Source organism: Rhineura floridana, chromosome 5 (assembly GCF_030035675.1).
Source record: "Rhineura floridana isolate rRhiFlo1 chromosome 5, rRhiFlo1.hap2, whole genome shotgun sequence".
NCBI lineage: Eukaryota > Metazoa > Chordata > Lepidosauria > Squamata > Rhineuridae > Rhineura > Rhineura floridana.
In genome coordinates this window covers 153,096,650-153,112,224 of record NC_084484.1, presented here as the reverse complement: position 1 = coordinate 153,112,224, position 15,575 = coordinate 153,096,650, and the positions used below count along the sequence as shown (strand labels likewise).

The 15,575-nt window shown below is 45.5% G+C and overlaps 2 protein-coding genes across 2 annotated transcripts in view; one reads left to right on the top strand and one right to left on the bottom strand.

The window, feature by feature from the left end:
• Window positions 1-1,419: 1,419 nt before the first annotated feature.
• The window catches only part of LOC133386115 (uncharacterized), a 39,192-nt gene continuing 25,036 nt past the window's right edge, over window positions 1,420-15,575 (bottom strand). The window contains 1 exon segment of the mRNA XM_061629725.1: window positions 1,420-1,951. Within this exon segment, the coding sequence (XP_061485709.1) occupies window positions 1,420-1,951 (532 nt within the window).
• Window positions 1,534-15,575, top strand: part of MTUS2 (microtubule associated scaffold protein 2) — a 451,766-nt gene continuing 437,724 nt past the window's right edge. Inside the window, exon 1 of the mRNA XM_061628491.1 lies at window positions 1,534-1,791. The gene's annotated coding sequence lies outside the window, so the exon portion shown is untranslated. The remainder of the gene's footprint in view (window positions 1,792-15,575) is intronic.

The window sequence follows — 15,575 nt, the reverse complement described above, 5'->3', positions numbered from 1 at the left end:
GGATTTTTTTTTTTTTTAAAAAATAGCAAATTGCTGCAGAAATATGGAGAACTAAATTTTAAGACTGGAAAAATGAGAAACTGGCAGGGCAGAAGGCAGAGAGGCCAACAGTAGTTGAAGCCAGAGCCAATCGCAGCAGAGCCAACTAATTGTTAGCTTTACCTTCCCTGCTAAGTTTGACAAGGGCAACAGAGAAGGAAGCTGACAGTCAGTGCCACCCTCTGGACTGAATACAAGTAAGTATTTATTTATTTATTTATTTTCATTTCTAGACCGCCCATAGCTAATAGCTCTCTGGGCGGTGTACAAAACGAGATTAAAATACAATATAGAATAAAATCAGTAACAAAGGAACACATTAAACTAAAAACATAAACATAAAGCATTAAACATTAAAATGCCTGGGAGTATAGCCAGGTCTTAACCTGGCGCCTAAAAGAAAGAACCATAGGCGCCAGGCGTATTTCCTCCGGTAAGCTGTTCCATAATTCGGGGGCCACCACAGAAAAGGCCCTAGATCTAGTAACAGTCCTCCGGGCATCCTGGTGAGTTGGTACCCGGAGGAGGGCCTTAGATACTGAACAAAGTGAACGGGTAGGTTCATAGCGGGAGAGGCGTTCCACAAGGTATTGCAGTCCCACACCGTGTAAGGCTTTATAGGTCAACACCAGCATCTTGAATCTAGCTCGGAAACAAATAGGTAGCCAGTGCAAGCGAGCCAGGACAGGTGTTATATGCGCAGACCGATTGGTCCTCATCAACAGCCTGGCTGCCGCATTTTGCACTAGCTGAAGTTTCCGAACAGTCTTCAAGGGCAGCCCTACGTAGAGCGCGTTACAGTAATCCAGTCTAGAAGTTACCAGAGCGTGAACAACCGAGGCGAGATCATCACTGATCATCACTACCACTGAAGTAGGTAGGTAGGTAGGTGGGGGCTGGCAGAGCGCAGATTGAGGTTGGTGGGGCAGTGCCCCATATGTTCTATGATCAGATCCACCGGCTTGAAGATCTACCATGACTCACAGAACAATTTGATAACCCATTTCCCTGATCTTAAAAACATTTCTTGGAAGAAAGTTCCATTGATCTCAGGGGAGCACTTGTCCAATTTACTATTATTAAATAAACTGTTCAATAAATTGTGGGTTTGGTAGCAACAGCATGGTCCACTTTCGAGGTGCCCACCTCTCTTGCCATCCAGAAAGCGTGGGGCACGCGTGTGTGGAGAACTCCAAGGCTTTGCTACTATAGCAACTAACACAGCATCCAACAGACAGTTGCTGGTAAGCCACCTTGTGGAGCCCATCTGTCTGTCTCTGGGGGCTGACACGGCGGCCGTTATTTTCTCACTTTCTGATGCCGCCGGAGTCCAATCTCACTGGCTGGGCCTGGAGCAAGCAAACCAAGGGATCGTCAGGTTCACGCACCGCCTCCGCGTTCGAGGGGCGAGAGGAAGTGGCTTCCACCGCGTCGGTTTCTCCTTTGCGCCTGCAGAGGGCGCCGTGGCTCACTTTTTGGTCGCCGCAGTGGGAAGCGCGTCGAAGGCTGAGAGCGGAGGCGCTTGGAGCGAGCGGGCGCCGCTGGGTGGCGGCTCCCCGCGCCGCTTATATAGCACTCCATCCCTTTGCGCGCGGCTCCCCTTCTCTCCGGCGCTGTCATCAGCCAGGGCGGGGGATGTAAAGCTGCGAGAGAGCCACGGCTCGAAGTGCGAGAACTGGGGAGGAGAGGAGGGGCGGGGGGCTCTTTGTCCTGCCGAGGGAGGAACAGGAGGCAGCACCGTCGCCGAAGCAGGTAGGTCCTTTCTCCTTCATCCACTGCTACCACTTTGGGTACCAACCTGCAGGGAATGTTTGCTGCAGCATCCTTTAGGAGAGGTGATGCTGGGCGGCCGCCCACGCGGGATTTGGGAGGGGGAATGCTGAGAGAAGACGGGGCCACTCCGGTGGTCCCACTTTGGAGAGGGACGGGGAAGGGCTGAGGAGGTGTGCTCGGTCAGCTTCACTCGGAGCCTCTGGACCGTCTGCCGGCTTTCCCAGGAGAAAAAACAATCTGTCGTGATTTCCTCCTGCGCAAGTTTTTAAGCCCGCTGGTCGTCTCTCTCTCTCTCCTCCCTTCCCCGTCACCTGCTCCTTAACGGCGTAAGGTCTCCAAAACCAAGGCTGCTGGTTCTCTCAGGGTAGGACCGGGACAATCTCTCTCTCTCTCTCTCTCTCTCTCTCTTCCCCCCTCCCCTCTTCAACATACATGCAGCCAGAGACTCAAATCGCCGAACAGACATAACAAAAACAGGATCAAAACAACCTGGCTTTTTGGCACTGGCAGATTGTCTCGAGCAATCATCAACCTCTCCCCACCTCCCACCCCACCCGGCTTTGCCCCGACAGCTGTTCAGATGTCTCGGCTTTCTTTAACGCCAGCGTGTTATCTCCTCTCCCCTCCCGCGATGTTAGGGGGGCAAACAGAGTCTATCAGTCTCATTCTCTCCGACCCTACAAAGCTGCAAGTAGGGACAGTCTGTTGATAGGGAGGAGAACAAGAAGTGGTCCCTGGGCTCTCCTCTGGAAGTCCTGCCTTGAGTTTCTTCTGAGAGTGGACATCTCCAGGGCACAGTGATCTGTCTTGGCCATGAGGCGGTGCTGATAAACACAACTGTAGATGGTGGCACCGTCTGTGCAGGACACTAACTTGAAATGTGTACTTGTAGTGCTGCTGTGTTTGTGTGCCTGTACTGACCAGTTTCTCTAAGGCAGGGGTAGCCAAGGTAGTGCTCTCCAGATGTCCTTGGACTATTCATCAATTCCAGCCAGCGTGGTCAATGTTCAGGGATGATGGGAGTTGTAGCCCAGCAACATCTGGAGGGCAACCACCACAGCTACCCTGCTCTAAGGCTTTATCCCTACTGATCATGTACAGGCTACCTACCGTTCGTAATCTGTTTTGTGTTCTTTAATGCAGCCTATTCTTAAAAAATGGGTCACAATTACTCCTATTGTTGATGGGGAGCAGACGTTGAGAGCGTTAGTGACTTGTCCAAAACCACATGATGAAAAAGCTGCTTAATAAGTGATTTTCCTTTGGCTGCACAGAGCTAATAATCTCATATATAGGGAAATGCCTTTATCCTGCAATAATGTAGAGCTCCCCATTCAAATGTCACCTCATTTGTATCAACTCACAAGGTGGCCTTAGGCAAACTCCTGCCTCTCAGCACCCAACTCCCATCTGCCAGATGGGGATGCTAATATGACTTGACCTATCTTAAAGGGTTGTTGTCAGGATTACTGAGATGGTCTCATGCAAAGTGCTTTGAATAATCAAGTGCTATATAAATGCTAATTATTATGATTAAAAATGCCCCAAAGATGAAAATGCTTGATAACGACCTGCAAGTATACCCACCCCCACCCCATTGGGAGAACCACAGATTGGGATAAGTGCTTTGTGCACCTGCTGTCCAGTTCAGGGAGAAAACACCATTGTGTTGTACTTCAGATGCTCTGTACACACACTTTGATAAAAAAGAAATCAATGGAGATTATCTCCATGTAGGAAAAAAGATCAAATGTATGGGAACAATCCTTGGGATACAGAAGACTTTTGCTCAGGCAAAACCAAGTCTAAAGCTGCAATCCCATAAAGACTTACCAGGGAGTAAGTCCCATTGAATTCAATGGGAATTATCTCTGAGTTGATCAGCATAGGTTTGCATTCTGTAATTCTCTAGCCACTAGCTTACATCCTCTTTAAGGGTGCTAATGTCACTGATGGAATCCTGAAAACAACTCTACCCAGTAGTTAGCATTTTATTGATACAGAATTGAAACTGAGATAACATTTTGCTGAGGGATGAAACAGAATTTAATTCAAAGTCTCTCACTTCTAATATAGGGCAGGATCCCCTAAAGAAAATATTTTAAAACCTGGATTGTTTTTATTCACTTAATCTAAACTTTGAAACCCTAAAGAAAATATTTTAAAACCTGGATTGTTTTTATTCACTTAATCTAAACTTTGAACCTATCTGACCATAAATACAAGGTTTCTAATTTTGAAACCTGGGTGAGTAATATTGCTAGTTCAACACGTGTGCGTGTGTGTGTGTGTGTGTGTGTGTACGTAACATCACTTGATTGTTTTGTGTTTGAGAAGAAGCTGTAGCTGACTGGCAGAGCACCTGCTTTGCATGTCTACGATCCCAATTTCAATTGCAGGCATCTCCACATAGCATTGGGAGAGATTCTTGTGTGAAACCCTACAGAGCTGTTGCCCAGGGAGTGTAGAGTTTTTTTAAAAAAATTAATATATAATTCACTTCTTTACTGTTCGCAGCCCCTCTGGATTACTTTGTGGGCCCCCGGGGATCATGGCCCCCAGGTTGGGAACCACTGGTCTATTCTAAACATTTGCATTAATGGGGAAGTTGAAATGAGATGCCAGAGAAGGGCTGGTGGATATAGTATACTGGATTGGTATGGGTGTTTCTCTATATTAGATGCCTTTTATCATGACGCAGAATATAATCTCTAAGTCTTGAATAGACTACGATGACAATGATAATATGGGGAGCAAGGTGAATAAGAAGTTATGGACTCTTAAAACTCAGTGCTTCTTTGCGCTTTATAGCAGATTGAAATGAATTCTGAGCTATACATTATACAGCAGTGTTCTGTGACGTGCAATCATTTGAACTATTTCAAATTAATTATCTGTCACTTACGGCTGATGTGCACTTTACAGGAGTCCTCAAGTGCTCCATGTGGTGAGCCTTTTGTGTGCATAAAATTGTTCATTGTACAGATGGGGCATTCCCCCCCATACCTCTCCAAATGGCCCCTGAAAGAGAAACGGTCTGGGGTGGAGAGGTGAAAACCACTGGGTGCAAATAGCTTTACTCTGTGGTAACAGATGTCATATTAAACAATTGAAAGCAGTCTTCGTATGGAGGCCCTAATGTCCATGGCTGATGAAACGGTTAGTCTGCATAGGCTCCTTTTCTGCTCTAGTCCCTGTTAAGGAAGGGGGTGGAATTCTCCAAAGCAAAATATATGTCTATGCAATACTTAGACCAAGATTCCTTCCAGGTTACCACACCGGCAGGGTGCTACAAGCTATTCATTTCAAAAGGATCTGGGGGGCAGAGTTTTTGCCATCTGAGGGCGGAGTGTGTGGGAAGGCTGGAGCTCCTTTGCATGTGAATTTATTTAAACCAAGGGTGGGGGGAACTGTGGCCCTCCAGATGTTGTTGGACTATAATGCCCACCAACCCTGACCATTAGTGGCTGCAGCTGGGGATAATGGGAGTTGGAGTCCAACAACATCTGTAGGTTCTGCATCCTAATTTAAACATATACACACTAAATAAACTATCCAGGCCCTAACACTGAAACAAAACTTTTAAAAGAAAAACCTTGTCTGATGCCACTTCGTTTATAAATTCAGCAGTTAGCAATATCTACAGCTTTAAGGGGGGAAATGTGAAGGTCCCTTGGTGTTAGGGGAAGCATTTATCTAATAAAGGATAAAATCCTACACACACACGTATTAGGGAATAAGCCCCACTGAACACAGTGGAACTTGTCAACAAGTAAATGTGTCTAGGATTGCAGTGAAATTGATTGTTTAAAAATTCAGTTATAATGAAGAGTGAGCCTACAACTAGACTGTACAACTGGGTGCCATTTTGTTAGGAGGCCAACAAAAGACAACCATGTCGTTTGATTGTGCAAAGTGAGTGCCACTTTCCTGCTGGTAAAATATAGAGGGTCTCTTGATGATGTCCCTAGACACCACCTCCTGACTTGCCCTAATTTAGCCAAATGTCTTCTAAAAACAGTAGGTGAGGTTTCCCTCTGCCCCCAGCTCCCCTCCCATGATTTGAGCACTACTCTTTCTTTTAGGTCTTGGTAAGATCTAATCATTGGTGTGCTTTTAAGCTACCCTTTTTTGTGTGAATGTCACGGCCTGTGCAGAAGATGGAAGCCAGACTGGGAATTGGATTGAAGGAAAAGAGAGAGGTAGTTTATGAAATCAGTGGCTACTAGCCATGATGACTGTGTGCTACCTCCACTGTCAGAGGCAGTATTTATTTATTTATGATTTGATTTATATCCCACCCTTCCAGTAGGAGCCCAGGGCAGTATGAATGAATGCCCTTTTTCCAAACTGGAACTCAGGGCGGCTTACAAATAAAACTACATGTAGTTAAAAACATAGAAAAACATACAATTAAAATACAATTAAACAACGCACAACCTTAAAACCTTAAAAGGCACTTAAAAATCTAAAAACAATTTAAAATAATACAAATAATAATATACAACAATAAAACAAGCCTTGTAAAGCCCAATCCTAAACACCTTCTATCCCAAAAGCCTGTCGGAATAAAAACGTCTTTACTTGCCGACGGAAGGATGGCAAGGAGGGGGCCATTCGTGCCTCCCTAGGAAGGGAGTTCCAGAACCTAGGAGCAGCCACTGAGAAGGCCCTATCTCGCGTCCCCACCAATCGCACTTGCGAGGGTGTTGGGACCAGAGCTTGGAAAAGTTACTTTTTTGAACTACAACTCCCATCAGCCCAATCCAGTGGCCATGCTGGCTGAGGCTGATGGGAGTTCTAGTTCAAAAAAGTAACTTTTCCAAGCTCTGGTTGGGACTGAGAGAAGGGCCTCTCCTGAAGATCTCAGGGCCCGGGCAGGCTCATACAGAGAGATACGGTCTGACAAATAGCCTGGACCTGGGCCCCCTATTTGATATGCCTCTGAATACCAGTTGCTGGGAATTGCAGCTGGAGACTGGGAGAGTGCTGTTGCTCTCAGGACCTGCTTGCCAGCTTCCCATAGGGATCTTAAGATCTTATATTCACCCATTTAAAAACCAACAGCAATGAAGTCTGTGGAGCATGCTGGCAGGAAGCAGCCTAAGGGAATAGTATAGATCTGCAGCTGCTTGGGAGAATGGGTGCTGTTTTACGGCTAGTGTTGCCCAGCCTAGGGCCAAGCTGAAATCACCCCCCCTCTTCTACAACCCCATTTGTGTGAAATGGGGGGGGTACTTCAGCTGATATGGGGAAAGGGAGAGAAATTCAGGGTTTAGGGCAAAAGGCCAGTGTCCTCTATCAGAGCATTTCTTAATGACTGAAAGCTATTGATTATTGTTCCTCAAAGCCACTATGTGACTTTGCCCATCAGAGTGATGCTATGCCATCTGGGAGCTTTTGGGAGGGGAAGAAAGGCACACAGGGGCAACTGGGAGGAGCTCTGGGAGAGTGCTGTGAGTTGCACCACCTCAAATCCACCCCCCTCAAGAACTTGCCAGGGGCGTTTGAATATCTTTTTACTCCACGAGTTGAAAGTTCTTTAGGATGTGCTTTCTGCAATGTATTATTGTGGCTATTTATCATCTTCTTTCTCATTTGCAATACTCTGCCTGTTATTGCAAAATCCCCAGAGGCCTCCAGCACTTTCTCCTTATAAGCAAAGTGGCTGTGTAAAGTTGCCCTGGGATTTAGGGGAGTAGGAAAGGCAAAGCTCTAGAATGTTGGAATCATCATGTTTTATCCACAAGATTGATCATTTTGCTGACGGTAAGTGGAGGGATTGTGCCTCAGTTGTACAACATCTGTTTTGCATGCTGAAGGTTTCTGCTTCAATTTCTCATCTCTCTAGGTAAAAAGATCAGGTAGCCCGTATTGGGAGAGACCTCTACCTGAGACACTGGAGAACTACCACCAGTCAGAGTAGACAGTACTGAGCTACAAGAACTAATAGATTGACATGGTATAAGGCAGCTTCCTAAGAAAGGAAATGGGCATGTGGTCTCAGTGGCCAGTCTTCAGAGGGATGCATACAATAATATTATTTCAGTGTCTTCATTCTAGTATCTTTCCATCCAGAATGCTGAGAAGAACATAAGAAGCTGAGACCATGAGCCTTGTAATGTGGATAACAGGTGGGCAAATATAGGCCAGGATGGGGCTCCTGTATCTTTAATAGGGTTGCCAGGTTCAGGGCCTGAGACTGATCCTGTATCTTTAAGAGAAGAGAAGGTCAGCCAAGTGCAGGTGTTCTTGCAACTCTGTAATGGGAAAAACCACAAGGTGGAATTCTCCCTCCCCCCTGCACAACTTTTAAAGATACAGACCTCTTGGAGGCTGGGCCTGGCAACCAAGAGGTCTTCTGTATCTTTAAAAGTTGTGCAGGGGAAAGGGAGAATTCCACCTTTTGGTTTTTCCCATTACAGTGTTGCAAGAACACCTGCACTTGGCTGACTTTCTCTTCTGCTAAAAATACAGGATCAATCTCAGGCCCTGAACCTGGCAACCCTAATCTTTAATAGTTGTGTAGAACAGGGGATTTCAGTGTAGGCAACATGGCTCTCTCCTACGAATATAAGAAAAGTTCTGCTGGATCAAATGTCTATGTGTAGCCTGCAAGCAGTAGCTCCTGGGTGCAAGAGTCCTCTCCCCACTTGTGATTCCCTGCAACTGGTAGTCAGGGGCAGACTGCCTCTGTCAGTGGAGGAGAACATAGCACTCATCACTACTCCTTGTAAGGGTGAATTTCATAGTTTAACTATGCATTGTAGTGTGAATAAGTACTTCCTTTTTCTTTTATGGATCATTCAATATCCAGCTTAATTGGATGACCCCAAGTTCTAGTATTATGAGAGAAGGAGACATTTTTCTATCCACTTTCTTCATGCATAATTTGGTACACCTCTGTCTTGTGTAAGAAGCTGCACCTGATGACATTTTCACTTGTACAACTGCACTATTAAAGGTACAGGAAAAATATCAGATAAAAAATGAATTAGGCATATCTTTTGTAGATGTATAACTATGAAAAAGACCTATTATAAAGTAATTTTCAGATGATACCATAATCCATGAAAATTTGGAGGGAAAATCAGCTGAACATGTTAATGTATTTGTTAGCAAGGTATGGTAGAAAAGAAACTTACATTCATATCTTGCCCAAAGATGAAACACTTGGGTGAAGTCAAGTGGGTAAGTTATTCATACCACGAGGAGCTATTTACTACCATACTCTTCAGAAATATTGTTTTTGAGGGCTGTTCATAAAAAACCCACCCCTTTATTTTATATCTAATACTAGCTGCCAAAATATGCATAGTCAGACTTTGGAAAGAGTCAAGGTGTTGAATATTTGAAAAAACGGCTAATAGGAAATGGGGAAGATTGCAGAGAAAAGAAAAAGGGAGAGACCTGAATCTGAAAAAGAGATATTTTCCAAAAGAAATGGCATTTATTTATTTACTTATTTATTTATTATCACTATCATATATTACATTTATATCCTGTCCTACCTCCCAAAACATAACATAGACATGAATTCAGTTTTCAGAATGCCACTGGGAAAACCTCTGGATTATTATAGCAGTTGTATGAATTGAGATTATTATAATTTTTGTATTGTGTGTTTGTTTGTGAATAACTAATGCATTATTCTATACAACAAAAAGGGGCACAGTGGATATGTCCTCCTTTGTTTCTGTGTGTATTCAGTACAATAGCAACCAGATTTATATTTATATATATATATATATATATAGCTGTTGTTGTATATGCAGGCAGGCCCCGCTTTACGGCGTTTTGCCTTTCGGCATTGTGCTAATGCGGCGGCTTTAAATTCCAGAAAGTCCCCGCTTTAAGGCGCTTGTTCTGCTTTTATGGTGATTTTTTTCGTCGTGTGCCATTTTTCTGTCATTTTCGCACAACGTGCACCATTATTTTCAATGGGTTCCGCTTTTCGGCAGCTTCCGCATTTCGGCGACAGTCTGGAATGGAACCTGCCGTATAAGCGGGGCCTTGCCTGTATATCCTCTGAGGAGCTCAAGGTGAAGTACAAACATGGTTTCCCCCACTTTTATCCTCACAACAACCCTGTGAAGTAGGTTAGGCTGAGAGACAGTGGCTGGCCGTCCCAAGGTCACCCGGTGAGCTTCATAAGTGGGGATTTGAACCCTGGTCTCCCAGGTCCCAGTCCAACACTCTAACCACCACACCACACAATTTTCCTTCCTCTTATTTTTGTAGTGCTAAACAGAGAGTTGTACAAGGCACTGGAAAACATGCTGAAAGAAATTCCTCAGTTGCAGTGTTCAGATTTTTCTTTCTCTTTGACTGTACCTATTTTATATCTCCTGTAAACTCCACAGCAGTTAGTTTACTCACTTCCCCTGTGAAGATCCACTAAATCTGTCGGTGTCTTTTGTTTGTTTGTTTTTGGTAACATAAGCATTCTTGGACAAGAGTCCACTTCACTGTGTGCATGAAGTGTTGACCTCAGTTGGCACATGAATATACATGAGTACAATGGGTGCACGAGTACAATGCAAACAGTGGGACCAAAAGTCCTTTGGAATGCAAAAGTCACAGTCTGTACAACAACTGTAGTGTAATACTGTCATGTGTGCCCCAGTTCTCCAAGCCATGAGAACTCCGGGAGTGCAGTGTGTATCCACGTTCTGTTTCCTTCTGAATGAGGGTCATCATGTATTACGAAATGCTAATACATGTATACATACATACAGGTTAAGCATAGGTGGAGTTACAGCTCCAACAGATGTCCCAAGTTCACTGCTCCTCATCAGATTTCTAAGGGCAATCAGTAGCACCATCAGATCCTTACAGACAGCAACTCAATTCTCTGTCTCCTTTTTTCCTGCCTGATTCAGGCTGCAATCCTAACCACGTTTACTCATTAGTTAGTCCCATTGAATTCAATGGGGTTTACTCCCAAATAAGTGGGGTTAAAATTATAGCCTCAGCCTAAATGCAAATGCAGCCTTAGCTCACCCCCTCACCCCTGGCCAGGTAGAGAAAAAGAAGAAGTCTTCTTGCCTTTCTGGCCTATTCACAAATATAGCAGCTAAGTTGATAACAGTCAGTTAGTGGCTAGTAAAAAAATAAATGGTGGAATGCAAGATTGTTTTACTCTCAATTCTGTCCTATCGGCTCAAATGTAGCAGAGTGCTGGATAAGGTGAATGAACCACATTCAGATTCCTCCCACTTCCTCCACCTTAGGATTGCAACCTAACATAGTGCCCCACTGTGATTTTTGCTTGTGCAGGATTCAAATTTGGCCCAGAGTGTTGATTTGGAATCTGTTTGCACCTCTAGTCCTAGCACATGGGACATAATAAACAGGAATTATAAAGCTTCTGCAGAGTACAGTTCTCTCCCTCATCAATGATTCAGGAGAAAGCATCCTGTGGGAAGCAGCTTCCAAGTTAGATAGTGTGCATAATTTCTAGCGTGGGTTGAACCTCAGTGCCTCCCATTCAAGAAATTGAAAACTACTTGATTTTTTACATAGTTTTCTTTATTTTATATTTATTTATTTATTTTGTTCAATTTATATACCGCCCACAGCCCGAAGGCTCTCAGGGCGGTGTACAGCATAGGATAAAATACAATAACATCACAAGAACAATAGAACATAAATATAAACAATAAATAACCTCATATACATTAAAAGCTTAAAAGGTAGATTAAAATGCCTGGGAGAATAAAAAGGTTTTCACCTGGCGCCGAAAAGATAGAAGTGTAGGCGCCAGGAAGACCTCATTGGGGAGACTGTTCCATAATTCGGGGGCAGCCACTGAAAAGGCCCTAGATCTTGTTACGACCCTCCGAGCCTCTCTGTGATTCGGAACTCGGAGGAGGGCCTTAGATGTTGAACGTAGTGAGCGGGTAGGTTCGTATCGGGAGAGGCGTTCTGCCAGGTACTGTGGTCCCGCACCATGTAAGGCTTTATAAGTCAAAACTAGCACTTTGAATCTAGCCCGGAAACAAATAGGCAGCCAGTGCAAACGCACCAGAACAGGTGTAATATGCGCGGACCGCCTGGTCTTCGTCAGCAGTCTGGCTACAGCGTTTTGCACTAACTGAAGTTTCCGGACTGTCTTCAAAGGCAGCCCTACATAGAGCGCATTGCAGTAATCCAGTCTAGAGGTTACCAGAGCGTGCACAACTGAGGCGAGGTCGTCGCTTTCCAGATAGGGACGTAGCTGGGCTACCAACTGAAGGTGGTAGAACGCATTCCGTGCCACCGAGGCCACCTGCGCCTCGAGAGACAGGAATGGATCGAAAAGAACCCCCAAGCTACGAACCTGTTCCTTCAGGGGGAGTGTAACCCCATCTAGAACAGGTTGAACATCCACCATCTGGTCAGAGAAGGCACTCACCAACAGTGTCTCGGTCTTGTCAGGATTGAGCCTCAGTTTATTAGCTCTCATCCAGTCCATTATCGCGGCCAGGCAGTGGTTCAGCACATCAACAGCCTCACCTGAAGAAGATGAAAAGGAGAAATAGAGTTGCGTGTCATCAGCATACTGGTGACAACGCACTCCAAAACTCCTGATGACCGCACCCAGCGGCTTCATGTAGATGTTAAAAAGCATAGGGGACAAGACCAATCCCTGCGGGACTCCACAATAGAGAGTCCAGGGTATCGATGCATGCTCCCCAAGCCCTACCCTCTGGAGACGATCCACCAAGTAGGAGCGGAGCCACCGCCAAGCAGTACCTCCAACTCCCAACTCTGTGAGCCTCTCCAGAAGGATACCATGGTCGATGGTATCAAAAGCAGCTGAGAGATCAAGGAGAATCAACAGAGTAACACTCCCTCTGTCCCTCTCCCGACATAGGTCATCATACAGGGCGACCAAGGCTGTTTCAGTGTCAAAACCGGGCCTAAAACCGGATTGAAACGGATCTAGATAATCAGTGTCATCCAAGAGCACCTGGAGCTGGCTGGCAACCACCCGTTCTAAGACCTTGCCCAGGAATGGAACATTCGCTACCGGTCTATAGTTCAAATTATCTGGGTCCAGGGAAGGTTTCTTCAGGAGTGGTCTCACTACTGCCTCTTTTAAGCAACTAGGGACCACTCCGTCTCTCAAAGAGGCATTTATCACTTCCCTGGCCCAGCCGGCTGTTCCATCCCTGCCAGCTTTCACTAGCCAAGAGGGGCAAGGATCCAGTACAGAGGTGGTTGCACGCACCAGTCCAAGCACCTTGTCAACGTCCTCAAGCTGTACCAACTGAAACTCATCCAATAAATGAGGACAAGACAGTGTTCCGGATACCTCATTAGATTCAACTGCTATAATACTGGAGTCTAAGTCCCGGCGGATGCAAGAGATTTTATCTTGGAAGTGCCCAGCGAACTCGTTACAGTGGGATTCAGAAGGTACTATAATATCCTGAGAGCTAGAATGTAAAAGCCCTCGGACAATTTTAAAGAGCTCCGCTGGGCGGTTGAGAGCTGATTTAATAGTGGCAGCGAAATGTCGCTTTTTCGCTGCCCTCACCGCTTCTGTATAGAGTTTGGTGGAGGCACTCACCAAGGCGTAATTGCATCCGTCGGGAGTACGCCTCCATCTGCACTCAAGCCTTCTCCTCTCTTGCTTCATTGCTCTCAGCTCCGGGGTATACCACGGGGCTGCATGAGCTCTGCATGGGATAGGGCACGCAGGAGCGATCGTGTCCACGGCCCGGGTCATTTCCGTATTCCACAGTTCGACCAGGGCTTCGACAGGAGCATCTGTCTTATCAGCCGGAAAATCCCCCAGAGCCCTTTGGAAACCCAAAGGATCCATTAGTCTCCGAGGTCGGACCAACTTAATGGGTCCTCCACCCTTGCGGATGGAAAGGGTGGCTGTAAGCCTAAACTTCAACAAGCGGTGATCTGTCCATGACAATGGGGTCGATAAAAAACTCCCCACCTCCAGATCACCATCTCCATGTCCAGTGGCAAAGATCAAATCAAGAGTGTGCCCTGACACATGTGTAGGGCCAGTGGCAAATTGAGACAGCCCCATGGTTGCCATGGAGGCCATGAAGTCCTGAGCTGCCCCAGATAAAGCAGCCTCGGCATGGATGTTGAAGTCTCCCAGTACTAATAGTCTGGGGGACCTCAACAGTACCTCCGAGACTACCTCTGACAGCTCAGTTAGGGAAGCTGTTGGGCAGCAGGGTGGTCGGTACACCAACAAGATTCCCAGTCTGTCTCTTTGACCCAGCACAAGGTGGAGACATTCCAGGCCAGTCGTCACCTGGACAGGGTGCCTGATGAGCGAGAGAGAACTCCTATAGGCCACAGCCACCCCACCTCCCCGACCCTCGGATCTGCCACAGTGCTGAACCGTATACCCTCCATATGCTATGGAGGCAATAGCACTCTAATTAATAAACTAAAACATGTGTGGGGGGGTGAGCTATAGCACAATATTATTATAATTTTTTAATCTCACATAAAATAATTAACAGGAAAAAGGTTGCAAGCTGAATTTTAGCTCATGCACTGATCAAAGGCACAGTGTCTCAAACTGGAGCAGTGCAAGCTCATGGACTACTAATTACATGGTAGCAAAGTTAAACTCCTTGTTTGAGCAGTTCCCTTTGAAGTCAGGAAGGGGAAACACAATGCTTACAAAATGGAAGCCTCAGGGTCCCTACCCTTAAACATCTCAGAACTGGATCCTTAGTGCAGGGCCTATGGGAGGGCAAAGGTGCTCTTATGCCTCCTTTATGAATCTCTAGTTGTGAAACTGGCAAACAGCTGGATCATTCCCCTGTAAACTAGAGCAGGCTTAAGTTATAGTTTCTGCCTGAGTAGTTATAAGACAAGATTTTGATACATGCAGGAACAGCAAGCTTCAAATGCTCAGCACTTTTTTGCACACACGTGTTTGCACGGACACACAGCCTGTTAGCATCACAATAAATGCATGCTCTTTTTTTCTGGATCCATTATGCAATGGTCTTTAGAATTTGAAGCAAGCCATTAGGCAAATACATAACAAATCAAAACAGCTTCCTCTGACCCCAGGGGATAATTTGGCAGCTAGGAACAGCAGGAACCAGGAGATAGCCCAGTCACACAGGGCAGGCTAGACAGGGAGGTTCACAGAGAGAGCTACAAATCAGACTCAGCAGATTGTCTTTGAGGAAAGCCTAGCTGGGTGATCTTTGTCTTGGAATGAAGAACAGCCAAAGACGAGGGTGGCCATCAACCCATTGCTAAAAAAAGAGGAAATGCATCACCCAAAAACAAGAACAAAAGAGGACACAGATTTGCATAATATTTGCATATGGTAATTTATGTGTATAGATGCAAGTTTCAAAATAGAAATGCAGTATACCTAACCATAGTGAGGGAGGCTGTGAACAGGTGGGCAGTGTGCCTGCTCAGTCTGCTGTCCAGGTGCTAACAATTGATTGACAACTTCAGGGCTCCTGTTCCCTATTCTTATGGTTCTTTGTCTTTAAACTTGATTTGGACCAGGTAGCCCATCAAAAAGAGAACTCGTTCAAAAAGAGGACTGTCCTCTGACAGCATTTCAAGCAGGACTGTCCTATGCAAAAGTAGGACACATGGCCACCATACAAAAGACTTCTTCAAGTATTGTTTTGATTTTCACCCTCAAGTGTCTTTAATACATGAACATTCATGCGCATGTTGAGACTGAGGCCTCATCTGCACTATACAACTGAAGCAGTATTGTTCCACTTTAAACAGTCATGAGGGACAGGACCACTGGAAGGGAA